A 15478-nucleotide genomic window follows, 5' to 3' on the forward strand; every position below is an offset into this window, starting at 1 on the left:
CCTTCCATATCGGGCACCGCGTGTCAACAGCCACATACGTTTCCATTGAAGATGGCTACTTGAAGCCGAGGCTGTCACGTCGTGTGGACCCCACAAATCACCCAGGAGACAGGAAGGTTGTGGCAGGCAATTCCTTTATTTCAACAATGGCATCTTGGTGCAGCATGCCCTGTGCCCTGACCTCTTGCTCCGAGGTCCTGATCCCGAATGCCCTCATCCCCTCCCCTGACCGGATGTGGTGTCCGGTGTCCCTGTCCCCAAGCCCTGAGTCCCCAGGGTCCTAGTGCCATCGTGTGGGCACGACATCTCCCCCTTTGTTGCGAACAAAAGTTATTTGCCACCTGTCCCATGGCTCACATCAGTGATGGAGAAAACGTGGAAGTAAAGAGAGAGAGAGAGAGAGAGAGAGAGAGAGAGAGAGAGAGAGAGAGAGAGAGAGAGAGAGAGAGAGAGAGAGAGAGAGAGACAGAGAGATGTGATGTTGCTGATATTCCTTTACATCTCTGCGATCAGTCTCTTGGTCTTTTTGCATTCTCTCCTTGGTCGTTGTTCTCCGACTTCTGGTGTTGGATCTTCCTGCAATGTCTCTCTGGTCTCTTCTTGCTTTGGCATCTCTGTTTCTTCTTCTGTTTTTACTGCCTTGAAGTGGGAGCTGTTTCTGGTGATCTGGCGTTGGCCGGCTGTGGCTGTGATCATGGGCCCATTCACTTTCACCACTTTTACTGGTTCCCTTGCAAATTCGCTGTCTGACTTTTTCACCTGTCGCTACTTCACAAACACCATGTCTCCTTCCTCAATTTTTTTGTTTGTTGCGTGTCGTCTTTGATCCGCGTATTCTTTCATCTTTTCTTTCTACCTCTTGTCTTAGACGGCGATGTCTTCTTGGTCCACTTTTTTTCCTTCTTTTATCTGTGGCAAACGTGTTCTGCTCACTCGCCCTAGTACCAATTCAGCGGAACATCTTCCAGTGGAACTGTGGGGTGTGTTCCGATAGTCCCTAAGTACCTGGCATAAGGCTTGTCAAATTGATATTTCTGTTGGTTTTGCTCTTTGCACCGCCTTTTTGATGGTCCCCATGAACCTCCCCGCCATCCCATTTGCTTGCGGCCACAGGGGGGTTATGCGTCTGTGATGTATACCTAGGTATGCCATGAATCTCTTGAATTCTTTTCCTGAGAACAGTGGGCCATTGTCTGTTTTCAATGTCTGTGGTGAACCCCATGCCACAAAAATTTCATCCAACACTGGCAGTGTTGCGTTCGCAGACGTCGACAACACTGCCTTTACAATGGGGAACCTTGAGTATTCGTCGATCACTACTAGGAAGTAGTTTCCTGTTTCTAGAGGCCCATAGAAGTCCGCGGCCAGCTCCGTACACACCGCTGTTGGTAGTGGAGACATTTTTAGTGGTTCCGGTCTTGAAGGTGACCCTATTATTTGACATATGTGACACTTTTTTACCGTTTCTTCCACCATGCTGTCAAGTCCCGGGAACCACACCTTTTCCTTCAGCATCTTTTTGGTGGCAACCATGCCCCGGTGTGACTCGTGTGCCAGTTCCACTGTCCTTCTTCTCAGCGATTGAGGCATCACTATTCTCGTGCCTCTCATTACTGTTCCATTTTCACATTCTGATAGTTCTTCGTTCATTCTTTTGAATGCCAGCAGTTCTTCTTTGTCCACTCCTTTGTCTACGTACATGTTACTATTCACGTGCCTCCATCGTTGAGCTTTGTTGATCCTCATCACCTCTTGCATGGTGTCATCCTGTCTCGTTGCTTGTTCCAGTTCACTCACTGTTATTGTCGCGGGTGTACTGAGTTTCAGTGCAAAATTTAGGTATTCTTCTGCCATTGTGGTCACTTGGGAGTTTTGTGGTAGTGGGTGTCTTGACACGTAGTCTGCTGGATTTTGTTCTTTGCCTGGCTTGTGGATGATCTTGAAATTGTAGTCCATGAGCCTGATTCCCCATCTTTTTATTCTTGGAGGTATCTTCGCATTCGGGTTGCCATATATTGTGATCAGGGCCTGATGATCTGTTACGATTGTGAACGGTTTTCCATACACGAACATGTGGTAGTGTTCACAGGCCCACACTACCGCCAGACTCTCTTTTTCAGGTTGTGAGTATCCTTTCTCAACATCTGTCAGACTCTTGCTCCCATATGCGACGATGTGTCTTGGGGTATCCCTCCCAGGTTGATGTTGCGCTAGAATTGCTCCCAAACCCACGGGGCTGGCATCCACTGTCAACTCTGTGCATAGTTTCGGGTCGAAATAGGCCAGGTGATCCACTGCTGTCATTGCCTTTCTTATCTCCTCGAACCCTTTGTCACATTCACTGGTCCATCGAAAATTCTGTCCCTGTTTCGTCAGCTTTCTCAGCGGTGTGCTGACGGTGGCAAAGTCCTTGATGTAGCGCGAGCAGTAGCTCGCTAACCCCAGAAACGATCTCACTTCTGCCACGTCTGTGGGCTTCTTTGCCTTTTCCAAAGTTTCCACCTTGCTGTGGTCTGGCCGCATTCCTTTTTTGGAAAAAATGTGACCGAAGAACACCAGCTCATTTCGCCCCAGTTCACATTTTCCTTCATTCAGCGTTAAGCCTGCTTCCTCTAGGTGTAAGCACACCTCTCTTAGGGCGGTGTCGTGTTCTTCATCTGATTTGCCGAACACCAGGATATCATCACTATAGTTCAAACTGTTCTTGACGGGCCTGATGACTTGCCGAATTGTTTCTTGGAATATTTCCGCAGCTGACGAGATCCCGAAGCTCAGGCGCTTGTATCTAAATAACCCCAGGTGGGTGGAGAATGTCGTAATGTACCGCGACTGGGGGTCAAGTTCCAACTGGTGGTAGCTCTTGCATAGATCTAGCTTTGAAAATCTTCTTGTACCCGTGAGACCGCTAATCATATCGTCTAGGTGTGGGCCTGGGTGTCACTCCCGTTCGATTGCCTTGTTTGGAATCCTCATGTCCACGCATATTCTTATTTTTGATTTGTCTTTCTTTGGGACGGCCACGATCAGTGACACCCACGGTGTCGGTCCATCTGCTGGTTCGATGATGTCCTGGTTTAGAAGGGCTTTCAGCTCTTCCTCCACTTGTGGTTGTAGATGTATGGGCACCCTTCTGTGATGTTGCGCAACCGGTCTCACCCTTTCATCAATGTGCAGTGTTATCTGCCGACCTTTCAGTTTTCCTAATCCTTCTATCAGTTTTGGATATTCTTTTAAAATTTTCTTTTTTTCTGCCATGTGATACGTCATTTCCATCAGTCCCATCACAGGTGCTGTGACGTTGCTCAACAAACATGGCACGGGGATGTCTCCTTTGAGTACGTGTATCTGCTCCGTTAGCCTTTGATCCTTGTACCTTAGTTCTTCCTTGAACTTTCCCAGGTTGATCACTGGTCGCTTTGCCCCCCACGTGAAGACTTTCACTCGTGATGGCTTCAGGATCGGCTTTATTTTCATTTTTTCATACTCCGAAACACACATAATGTTGCACGTTGCACCACTGTCCAAAACAAAAGTGGCATCATGTGGCCCCACTTTTATTGTTACCGACTCCGTTTTCCTTATCTTTTTCTTGGATATCAGGCATATTGTTTCATTGCACTCTTCCTCATCGTCTTCTGAGTCCGTGGTGCCCTCTGTCATGAGGTATAGGCGCTCTGTTTTCTCTTCTTCTTATTCTTCCCCTGACTCTGTGGATGAACCTCTCACTCCAGTCTCGACATGCCTGATGTGTCTTCTTGTCGACATTCTTCCTCTGCTCGTTCTTCCCCGGTCGTTCCTGAACTGTGCTCCTCGACACACGCTTGCGTAGTGGTCTCTCCCGTTGCATTTTCTGCACGTCTGGCCAAATGCGGGGCATTGTCCTCGGTGTGGGAACTCTAGTCCACATCTGTAGCATGTTCCTTCTTGCGGCTTCCTTGCTGACTGATCCCCTCTGTCTTGTCTCCAGTTTCCTGTTTTGCCGTTGCTTGCCATTCGATGAATTTCTTCTCCACCTCTTCCTTTGCCACGTTCCATCACTTGAGCGTGTGTTGTTGCTCGCGCTTCCGCCCCTTCCAAGTGCGAGGATGTTCTCCAGAGCTATCGGTTCTTTTAGTATTCTTGTTCGGAATTCTATGTCTCGACAGCCTGTTATTATAAGTAATCGTATGGCCTGCTCGTTGTCGAATTTATCAAATTCACAGTGAGTCACTAGTTTCCTCAACCTCGTTGCGAAGTCGTCTAGTGATTCCTCAGCTTGTTGGAAGGCAATCGTGAAGCTGTATCTCTCAAAATCCACATTTCTTTGCGGGTCGAACTTGTCTGTTAGGCATTTTATTAGTTTGTCATAGGTGTCAATCTCTTTGGTTGGCAGTGTCACCATCAGGTCCTCGACCTCATCGCCCACTAGATTTAGAAACAGTCCTCGTTTCTTTGCTACTGTGACATCTGTTGCCTCTGCATCATTTTCAAACCGTCTGAGCCATTTCTCCCATCTTATCCCTGTTTGCGGTTCGGACAGGCTAAATGGCAGTGGTCTTCTATATTGCGCGCTTGGTTTTGAGTCTGCCATCACTTGTTTCTGCTTCTTATTATTTTTCTTATTATTCTTTCCTTTCTGTCTTTGTCTTGTCTTTTATTTCTTTCTTTGTTGCCTTTGTCAATTTTTGCTTCTTTTATTTTCTTTTGTTGCTCTCTATTTCCTTTATTTGGCCCTTTCCTACTTTGTTGTGTCTTCTATTTGGCTTCTTTAGGTGTTTTCTGTTGATATCAGCACTTTCTTTCCAAAAATTGATCTATTCCTGACCTTAAGATGGCCGCCGAGCCATTCTGGCTTCCTATTGGTCCGTTTGCCTGTTTCTAAAATGGCCGCCGATGATCTCGCAGGACTTCACGTCCACTCACAGTGCTGCCTGACTCCAAAATGGCCGCCGTGTGCGTTCTCGATTTCTATTGGCTCTCGCGCCTGACCCCAAAATGGCCGCCAAGTCTCTCACGAGAGCTCGCGCTGCCTTCTCCTCCTCAAATCTTCAATTGCGCGCTCTTTGCTAGGCGCTTACCGGGGGGTCGCTGGGTCGCTTTTCTTTCCTGTTCCTCCTGCAGCGATCGGGGTGGGCTCCCGTGTCGCTGATGTTGCTTGGACGTCGCTGTGCTCCTGCACTCCTTCTCTGGTCACGACGCGATCCAGGGAGGGCTCCTGGTTAAAATCGCTCTTTCTTCACGTCGGACGATTCCGATCCCGCTTCGTCGCCAGTTGTCACGTCGTGTGGACCCCACAAATCACGCAGGAGACAGGAAGGTTGTGGTAGGCAATTCCTTTATTTCAACAATGGCATCTTGGTGCAGCATGCCCTGTGCCCTGACCTCTTGCTCCGAGGTCCTGATCCCGAATGCCCTCATCCCCTCCCCTGACCGGATGTGGTGTCCGGTGTCCCTGTCCCCAAGCCCTGAGTCCCCAGGGTCCTAGTGCCATCGTGTGGGCACAACATCGGCCTCTTTAACTCTCAAACACGGGGGATTCTTATCGTGCAAAGGGGACTATTTGCTGTCAGAGTGCAAAGGCACGATGGTACAGGCAAAAACCAGGCATCACTGCTTAATGTGTTTAGCTATATTTTTTACAAATACAGTGAATTCATAAAGTGGTAGCTTGTAGCCGTGCAATCCTCTCTCAAGCAACTTCTAATATATGGAAGTTAACGAATGTGATGTTTGAAAAACAAATCTCGCAGGGCCTCATTTATGAGAAATGACGCATCGCTGCGTGAAAGCAAGCGATACGTCACTTCTCAATGCGCCCTCCTTGCGACATACCCGATGCGTCATAATTACAGTATGACGCATCATGTCGCAAGGAGTTACAGATACATCACTATTTCTGACATATCTGTAAGCACAAAAGTGACGCATTGCTGGATTGTGTCACAAAAGTGACGCAACTCAAGCAATGTGTCCTTTCACATGGGTCAAGCCCCATGTGAAAGGGCCAGCGTCAGTCTTACGCCTGCTGTGAGGCTGGCGCAAGATTTTGACGCATTGGCGTCCTAGAAGTGACGCAGTGAAATATCATAGATTTCACTGCGTCACTTCTCCGAGGCTTTTTGCTGGGGAACGCCCCCCCCCCCTGATGCAGGTATAATGTAGCGCAGGGGTTTACAAAGTGACACATCTGCTTAGATGCGTCACTTTATAAATAGTGCGCAGCAGGAGGCATGTGCTCCCCAATGTTTCATTATTACATGTGTGACATCTCGCAGTGGCTAGGAGGTAACTCTCCTAAATTCAAAGGAAATAGGACGGAGGTCATGAACTGCTTTTCTGCGTCATTTCTGCATCCTATGGAGGGACTTTTGGCCACCGGAGGTTAACTCAATTCCGGTTACTTTGATGACTGTGCAAAATTTGGGAGACTACAAAAATACCGATTTTCTTTCTTTATTCAATAGAACTTTCTGCTCTCGTTTAGTCTACAGAGGGTACTTTGGAAAATATAAAGTTTGTTGCCAACTTGTTTTGTCCCTGTTTTGGTGCAAAGCATAATTCTGAGCAGCTTGCACTATAGCAATGCCTTGTTTCTAGGTGCACCAGGATACCTTGTTCAGCGCCTGCATCATATACAGGCTGCAGCAGCAAAACTTGCACTGTCTTTGCCACGTCACTCTTCTACTTAAGTTGCTCTGGATTCTCTTCAATGGCTCCCTGTAGCCAATTGAATCTAGTTTAAATCACTGTGCATAATGCACTGAGTTTTGCATAATATTTGGCATCTCTGGCTTCAAGGGCTGTGACTCCACCGGCTCCGAGAAATGTTATGCCCCCTCCAATGCAGAGGTCGAATTTCTATCCTCCGGACCCTAAATCTCTGATGCTGGAGCCGAACTTATTACCTCTTCGAATGGCTCTAGAGACTGCTGTCCCGGATCCAGCATATCCCATTTTCTCAACTCTGGTATTGGATCCATCACATTTTATAAACGCGATGCGTGGCTTATTTGCGAGGGCTGCGAATCCTGCTAGTGAGTCTGTTGGCCCCATGGGTCCATTGGCATATTCCCTGGGAGGTTTTTCACCTCACTTTCTCAAGGCACCGCTCGTGCCTTTCATGCTTATGGCTCCAGAGAGTTGGCCTCTTCCGTCGCTGGAATATCAACGCCGTTGCAGTCTCAATAGGGTCGAGCTCCATTAGATGGTTCTTCACCAGCACTGTCTGGATCTGACCCAGATTTGACTCCTGTTCCCTTGAACCCTCCTTCGATGTCAGTTCTGAAATCACTGGCAACGCCAGTTCAGAGGATGAGATCTCGGCGACAGGCGCAAAGGTTGTTGCAGGAAGAAGAAAACCTTAATGAACATGGAGTGGCTGAAGAAAGGGAGATAGTGGACCCTGACCCTGGTTTTGAGGGTTTGCAGGAGGCTAATGGCCTGGACACCTCCCCTGAGTGGAATCTGACATCACCAAAGGGCCTACCAATGCCTGAGGTGACCACATACCACGGTGTTATAAGAAAGGCTGCAGAACTTTTAGAATTGCCCCATCCTACAGCGGAACTGAAGTCAAACATTCTTACAGAGGTTCTTCATTCATCCGTCCTCTATGTCTGAACCTTTAGTGCTCTTCAATGAGGCATTGACAGAGCCCATCTTGGATATTTGGCAGAAGCCAATGTCCGCTCCAGCGGTTTCCAGGACTGTCGCTAGGAGATAGAAGGCGGCTCCTGGGGATCCTGCATTTCTGTCCTCACATCCTTGCCGGAAAGCTAGGTGGGACCAGGCATTGTGCTCTTCAAAGCTGTTGGCAGGTTCCTTTCCATCAGCGCCTGCTTATAAGGAGTTAAAGTGCATGGAGCAATCATTGAGGAATGTTTTCTCATCTGGGACTATGGCTTTAAAATGTATGAATGCCACGTCTCTTGAGCTGTTACATTTATTCCCTCCTGGACTCAGCCAAAGAGGTTGTACCAAAGTTGCCCATGGATGTCCAAGGCAATTTTTCAGAGGTGTTATCAGATGCCCAAGCTGCTACAGGCTAGGCCATCCAATCTGGACTGGACTGGATACAGCTGACTCTGTAGCCGGAGCAATGGGGTTGTCTGTGGCGGTGAGGCACGCCTGGTTGCGTGGTTCAGGATCCTCGCCTGATGTCCTGGCTGCATTGCTGGTCTTACTCTTTGATGGGGCCCGCCTGTTCAGTGCTAAAGCAGATTCGGTGCTGCAGCGCTTTAAGGACAGCAAAGCTACAGCAAGGTCTTTCTGGCTTCAGACTCAACCCAGGAACTTTGGACAATTTGGCAAGTTTTGCGGCTTTGCAAAAACTTTTCCTTTCATGGCAGGCAACAACTGCAGCAGCAGGAGCCAAATCCTGTGTACAGGTCCTACATAAGAAAGGGCAGAGGTAGTCTGTGGGGTTCTGTTCGACAGTAAGTTTCCTCCTCCCACTCCTCGTCTTTCCCCTCTCCAACCATTGTTGCAGGGAACAGCTCTAGCTCAGATATCTTAACGCATATGGCCACCTTCCTTGCTTGGCGGTCAGTCGGTTCAGGTCTTAATGAACAACGCTACCGTAATGTGGTACACCAACAAACAGGTAGGAGAAGGGTTGTATCTTCTCTGCAGAGAGGCTCGGCGACTCTAGTCCTGGTCTCAGGACCCTCAGATTTGCATAATCGCAAATCATTTGGCGGCAGTGTTGATTGTGGGTGCTGACAGTCTCAGTCAGCAGTGTTCGGCTGATCACGATTGGCGTCTCCATCCAGAGGTGGTTCTTCACATTTTCAGAATGTGGGGCTTTCCTCAGTTAGACCTGTTTGTCTGTCATTGTTCAGTCTCCAGTATCTGATGCAGGGAGCGTTGCGGGGATGCGTTTCAGTTAGACTGGGGCTCAAAGTTTCTTTATACGTTTCTCCACATACCCTTGATTCCTCGAGGTCTAAGGAAGGTTCCCCAAGACCGGGCTCAAGTCATATTGAGGGCCGCAAAGGGTGTGGCACACAGGCCTCCTTTGCCTCTCATCGAACCCGCCGCTCCGCTCCTGCCCAAGGCAGACCTCCTCTCGCAGTCGCAGGGACAGGTACTTCACCCCCACCTCCAGAGCCTGCATGCCTGGAGATTGAACGGGTCAACCTGAGTGCTTTCTCTCTCCCACCGGATGTGGTGGATGTTGTATTATCAGACAGAAGACAGTACACCAAATCTGTCTATTCTGGTAGGTGGGCCAAATTTCTTAAGTGGTGTGGAGAGAGATCGATTAATCCCTTACTAGACCAATTATAGGATGGTCTGTGTTTCTCTCTTTCCCTAGCGCAGCAGGGTTGTGCAGTAGCTACTGTTAAGGGCTACTTATCTGCCTTGTCGGCTTTTCCCTGTTTACCAGATCAACCCTTTTTGTTTAAATCTCCCATCATTATGAGATTCATTAAGGGTCTCTCTAATAGGTTTCCTCTAACTCTGTTTATCATGCCTCAGTGGGATTTGAATTTGGTTCTCACATTTTCGATGGATTATCCCTTTGAACCTTTGCATAGTTGTCCCTTAAGGTTTCTAGCGTTTAAAACTATATTTTTAGTGTCAATCACTTCATCTACGAGGGTGAGTGAATTGCAGGTTCTTCATTTCAAGCCTCCTTTTAAGTCTTTCCATGCTAAGATGGTTCTTAGGACCAGAGCTGCTTTTCTGCCTAAGGTGGTCACTCCTTTCTACATGGGGCAGTCCATCATCACCTTGTGCACATTTTATCCTCCCTTCACCATCCTAAAGAGGAAGAGAGACTTCCTCGCCTGGACATCAAGAGGGCAGTCAGCTTCTACTTGAACAGAACCAAGGACTTCAGGTTGGACGATCAACTCTTCATTGGTAATGTGGGCAAGATGAAGGCAAGGCTGTCCACAAAAGAACGCTGTCCAGGTGGATTATCCTGTGTATCAAGATCTGCTTTGCCTTGGCCAAGAGCGAGCCTCCTGAAGGTGAAGTAAACATGAACACGACAGTGGAACCCCTACCACAGATCGCACCTGTACTAATATCCCCTATATTTTTAAACAGAAAAGGTAGTAACCATGGATCCAACAGGTGCACACATTTTAAGCACCCGCCGCCGAGGTGCAGTCCTAACAGAACTATGCAAATCTGAACAAAACCCAACCAGTGCACCACACATTAATTATACATTAGGATAACCGAATAATATCATGCAGTTTTCAAGGATGCATTTCAATGCTTCTTTTTATTCAAATAGTTTCAGATGCAGATTAATTACAATGGAAAGCAGCCAACACGTTTCACCCACAACATTGGACTTCTTTAGGGCAAGCATGTAGGATTGGAAATGGCGATAATGTCATCAATAAACTCCTCCAAGTAAGAGATAACTCAGAACAGCGTCACTTGTGAACAGCCACAATATTAATGCTGTCCGGACAAGATAATTTTGGAATGAGTTGACACTTTAAGAGCACAAAGTAAAAAGACCAAGGGCCATATTATCAAGAAAGGGCGATACAGGAAACTGCCGCTAAAGCAGTGATAATGGGTTTGATAATATGACCTTGCGAATTCCCATAGAAGACCAGGTTAACACCGGAACCTGGGCTTCTATGGGAATTCACAAAGCCATATTATCATCTTTACTCTCAGCCACAATTAGCTAGCCTCAGGATGAAATGGAAGAATGGAAATGGACAGAACTATTGTGGGCCTTAGAATAAGGACTCCATGAGGCACAGATGAAACTCAGTCTTTTTAAGATCTTTCAGGGCTGGCACTGGACCCCTGGGCGGCTCCAGGCTGCAGGGTTGCTCCCTCATTCTGCTGTTGGTGCTGTGATTGTGCATCCTGTGATATTGTCCATATTTTGCTGGACTGTCCCACATACACCCCTTCTAGACGGCAGTAGGTCTACGCTCTGGGAATACATGGATTCTCCCTCACCACTTCCAGACCCCCAACTCTCCTCCATGACTTAGTGGACATTCCCGACTTTACCCCCCCCCCCCCATGCTTGTCGATTGCTCATCACTGTCCATGTAGATGCCAAAACCTGCATTTTGCGACAGTGGCCCTCTCCACAATTGCCGTCTTATGAGGAATGGCTTGCGGAAATGGACAAGAAAGCATCATGTGAAAAGAGCATTTGCAGTTTAATGGACAAAGCAGACATTTTTCATTTTGTATGGTCCCCCTTTTTGCAAGATGCCCCATTCTTCCCCCCTATAGTTCGCTTAGACTCTTCCTTATTCCTCATTACCATCAATGCACTCACTGCCCTCCTACCTCTCTTTCTTCCCTACTTTGTAGTTTCCGTCTTTCCTTCCTTCTTTTTATCTGTCTTTCTTCTATTCCTCTCTTTAATTACTTCATTCTATAGCTTATTCTCTCAGTACGCTTTTCTATTTTCTACCTCTCCTAAATATTATAAGTTAGTATTGTTTGCTATTGGTGCGTGTCTCACAATCTACATTTGTATCTCTGTTTGTATGGGTATAAGCTGAACTTACATGTCACTTTTCCTAGGTTATTTCTCAATTCTTAATTTTATCAATAAAATAATTTAAACACAAAAAAAACCTGCAAATACTTACTACAGATGGCACTCAGGGCAGAGGTGCCATGCAGGGGACAGCCCTGTGCCAACAGCTGGCAATCCCATTGCATGCCAAACTTTCATCAAGTAATCAATATTGCTGTCCACTGGTGGCTTTTTAAGATTGAAGGGATGTGAATAGAGTGAAATGGAGTAATTGCGGGATTAGGGATTAAGGGTGGTAAGGGTACCCCATACAGCGCAGGGAGAGTTTCAGTTGCCCTCAAATGGATCTGAACTGTGCATGAGCGTGATCTGGGCAGGATCTCTGATGGTGCAAGCAGCAATGGACACTACTGATGAGCCGTGAAACACAGGGCGCCCCCTGCCTTGAGCAGCGCAAGAAGCACCTTGCATGGTTCAATGCTCCTGCCCATGGGTGAACCCCTTCTCCTTCCATGCAGGCCACAAGGGGACCATGAACTCGGCCAGCCCCCATCAGCGAGCTCTCATTAGTACTCAGCCACAAAATGTCCCCGGCACCCCAAATCTCTTTGTCACCCGGTGCTTGTGTGCCCCCAGAATGAACGCTTTGATTGATAGCTCACTTCCCAAGGTTTGCTCTGGAGTCTTGTTAAAGACTCGCCCATCAATCATTTCCCATGTTTGCTCCTCTTACCAAGTATGCATGGATAAAACTTTGCATACAGTGTTTAACACATTTTATTTCTCTTTTTCAGAGAGCCCCAGCATCTGCGGTAAGTCTGTGTTTTTTCCCTGTACACATTCCTGTCCTTTCTTGTTGCCCGCCTGGTTGTTGTGAACCTGAGTGACTGTCAGTTAGTAACCCTGATGCCCTCAGGGCTTCTACCTCTTGCTGGCTGGGGCTCAGTGGCAATGCTGCACTGTCATCCTGTGCAGTTATCAAGAAGCACACGCGCCCCTGGGTATTTGCAGTGCCCATGACCTGTGCCCGGCTAGGACCTGGCCTCTGCCAGGCTGTCTTCATGTAAAGACCCAACCTCTGTTTAATGTTGCACTTATTTGGGTGTTCTGAGCCCCTCCCCTCTGAGTGTGAAGGATCCCAGAGAGGTCACCTACCCATCTATCAGTTCAGTTGGGGGAGGAGAGGCGGGTATATGCTGTCACCTTAAGAAGGTGCTAATGGAAAAAAAGGCACTCTGAGACCGACAATGGTGTATATGGGAGCATCAGAGATGAGTGACCCTCCCAGGCGCTGATCACTGCCTTGTGCCCCCACAGGAAGCCCCCGACTACTGGAAGCCACAAGTCTGCTTTAACTTCCTTGATGCGTTCCTGTCCTTCGTCAAGAGGGTGGTGACCGAAGACAACCATGAGTAAGTAGTAGTGGGACCTGTGACCCACTAGAGTCTATGGAAATGTTCTGTGGACTTCCTTCCACCCCCTGAAGGTGGGCTGCAGTGCCTCTAGAGTGGAGGGCCATGTATTTAATGGTCTGAAGGGGCCTGATGGCTCATGTGGACTGGTTGCGGGGCACGAGGGGCATGGGGAGTCTGGCTGGGCAGGTGAAGCTGGAAGAAAGAGACCAACTGGCTGGTTAGAAAGGAACATTGACAAACCCTGTGCTCATGGAGCCATAAGAATTGGCCTCAGGGGGCCAGATCTTTAAGTAAAATGAATGCAGTAGGTTAAGAGAGCTGCTTCCAGGAGGTGTATGTCTTTCCACCACTGCCTCTGGACTCTCCTCCTTCTGCTAAATAGTTCTGAAGAAGAAGTACACTGATGTTGAATTTACAAGGTTTCCCTATTAACAAGAGTATGGCTGAGGTTGTTATGATAGGTCACCATAGTTCTCATCATTACACACTAAAATAACCAGCATAAAACCACCAGCATCAAATAACAACACATAGAAATAAAATATATAAAAACAGCTAATGAAATTCCCTAAAAAACCTAAAGTTGAAAGGGAGTTGAGGTTGACTAATATGGTAACAGTGACTTCACCATAAAAGTTTGTAAAAAAGTGTTGACATTCATGAGTGAAGCTGCTGACTTCACCTTGTGTCTCACCCACACCAGACCTTCAGGGAATATATATTTGTTTGTCAAGCACTAATGTTTAATCAATGGTTAAGGAGTTCTTTCATTTTATACAAAAATGCCCAGCTAACCTTGTCGAAAGCTTTAGCAGCATCTAGTGTCATTACTGTAAGGGGATTCCCACACACCTTCGCCAGATCTATGGTCGCGATTAGTTCATGGGTTAACTCATAAAGTTGCCTCCCTCTTATAAAACCTTTTTAGTCGGTGTGAATTAAAGATCCTATCACCTTATCCAATCTTTTTTTTAAAGTCTGAGTGAACATTTTATAGTTATTGTTAAGGAGAAAAATTGGCCTATATAGTTCACAGGCCCTCGGATTTTTATTTAGTTTTAAAAGTATAGTTATAGTGGCCATATCCCAAGACGACGGAAGATTCTGTCTACCCAAAAAAACAAAGTTGAACAACTGCAGTAATATTGGGGCAAGTTCCTCTTTAAGCAGAGTATAGATCTCATTTGGGAAAGCATCCGGACCGGCAGCTTTCCCCCTTTTTTAAGCCCCTAATGATGAGAAGAATTTCTTCAAGACTAAAAGGACTATTTAGTCTCTTTTTTCCAGTCCTTGCAAACAAGGAAGTTCAATGTCTTTAAGAAAGTCTTCGAATTTTTAATCATCTGTGAGAAGTTGGCCTGGCATACGATGTCCACTATTCTAGTGGGCACCTTGCACCAGTCCAAACGACCCTTATTGATGGTAGGTTTAAGACAACCTTTATAGAAAGCTATCCTAGTGGTAGCTGTGGAGAGCAGCCGTCAGGCTAAATCTTGAAGGAATGTAAAGCAGCTTGTTTTACCAGTCTATAATCTCATGAATGACCAAATGAAAGGAGAACTACACTAGGTATATATATAAAATATATGTATTTATTCTAAACACATCCCTGTAGTCTCTTTATGAGGCTAGAGGCAAAAATGCATTCAGTAAACTTAAGTAGCACACAGTAAATTAGCACAATATACGTTGAGCCCTAGGGGCTTACCAAAGCATATATTAAGAAAGTTGTATAAGAACCACGACTGATATACATCCAAGGCCTAGAGCCTTTAGAACCACTGGGGCCACCAGGACCCACCCAAGGTAGTGACACAGGGGACCCTTGGTGAAGTGTGTGTGTCTAAACACAGCGGCAAATCACCATTAACTTCTAAGGGGAAATTCGCGGTTGGAATTTTAAAGATAAAGGACACTTAGAAGAGGACTTGGAGCAGACCCCTTTATAATTAGGAGGTTCTAGAGCCAACAACCACGGGAGCACCGGAGTACTCAAGTTACCTCACCCAGGGAAGCCGGGTGCATAGGTGTCTTTTCGTGTTGAGTTTTGTCTTTGATTTCAATGGCGATCTGCTGAACCTGAAAGCAGAGGGGACAGAGTCTTGGTCAATTGCCAGTGAACAGGAAGGCAATGAGCGGATGCCCACCGATGTAAGGTGATTTTAGGTGAAGATGAAGCTTGACTCTTCAGCCATGAGGACCAGGAGGCGTCGACGAAGACGAGATGCTGGAATTGAGCTGTCCAATGAAGGATGTCGAGTGTTGTGGTGTCGGTTTCCAGATTGGACGCAACAAGCCTTGGCAACAACAACCCATGCAGAAAAAAAAGACTGGCTTTGGTGCAGACCAACAAGGTCTGAGGGACTGACCCTTTGGTGGGGAGTCAGGGCACGTCTACAGCAAACAGGGAGGCCCAAGAAATCGAAGAGTTACCTTCGTGGGGACCCACCAGTCAATGGACCAGGGATCGCGAAGTAGCTTCAAGCGGAAAGGCTAGAAGCGGGCCCACGGAACATTCTTGGAGTGTAGGCCCACAATCTTCGGTGCAGATGGTGCTCGGGGATTGGACTACAAGTAGTCCAACGCACAACTTTGGGAAAGCACT

General features: G+C 47.1%; 1 protein-coding gene across 1 annotated transcript in view; it reads left to right on the plus strand.

The window, feature by feature from the left end:
* LOC147710045 (decapping and exoribonuclease protein-like) overlaps positions 1-15478 on the plus strand; it is a 205584-nt gene that overhangs the window by 157144 nt on the left and 32962 nt on the right. Inside the window, exons 5-6 of the mRNA XM_086919932.1 lie at positions 12253-12270; positions 12776-12870. Coding sequence (XP_086776058.1) covers positions 12253-12270; positions 12776-12870 — 113 coding nt within the window. The remainder of the gene's footprint in view (positions 1-12252; positions 12271-12775; positions 12871-15478) is intronic.

This window comes from Lissotriton vulgaris, chromosome 5 (assembly GCF_964263255.1).
Source record: "Lissotriton vulgaris chromosome 5, aLisVul1.2, whole genome shotgun sequence".
Taxonomy (NCBI): Eukaryota; Metazoa; Chordata; class Amphibia; order Caudata; family Salamandridae; genus Lissotriton; species Lissotriton vulgaris.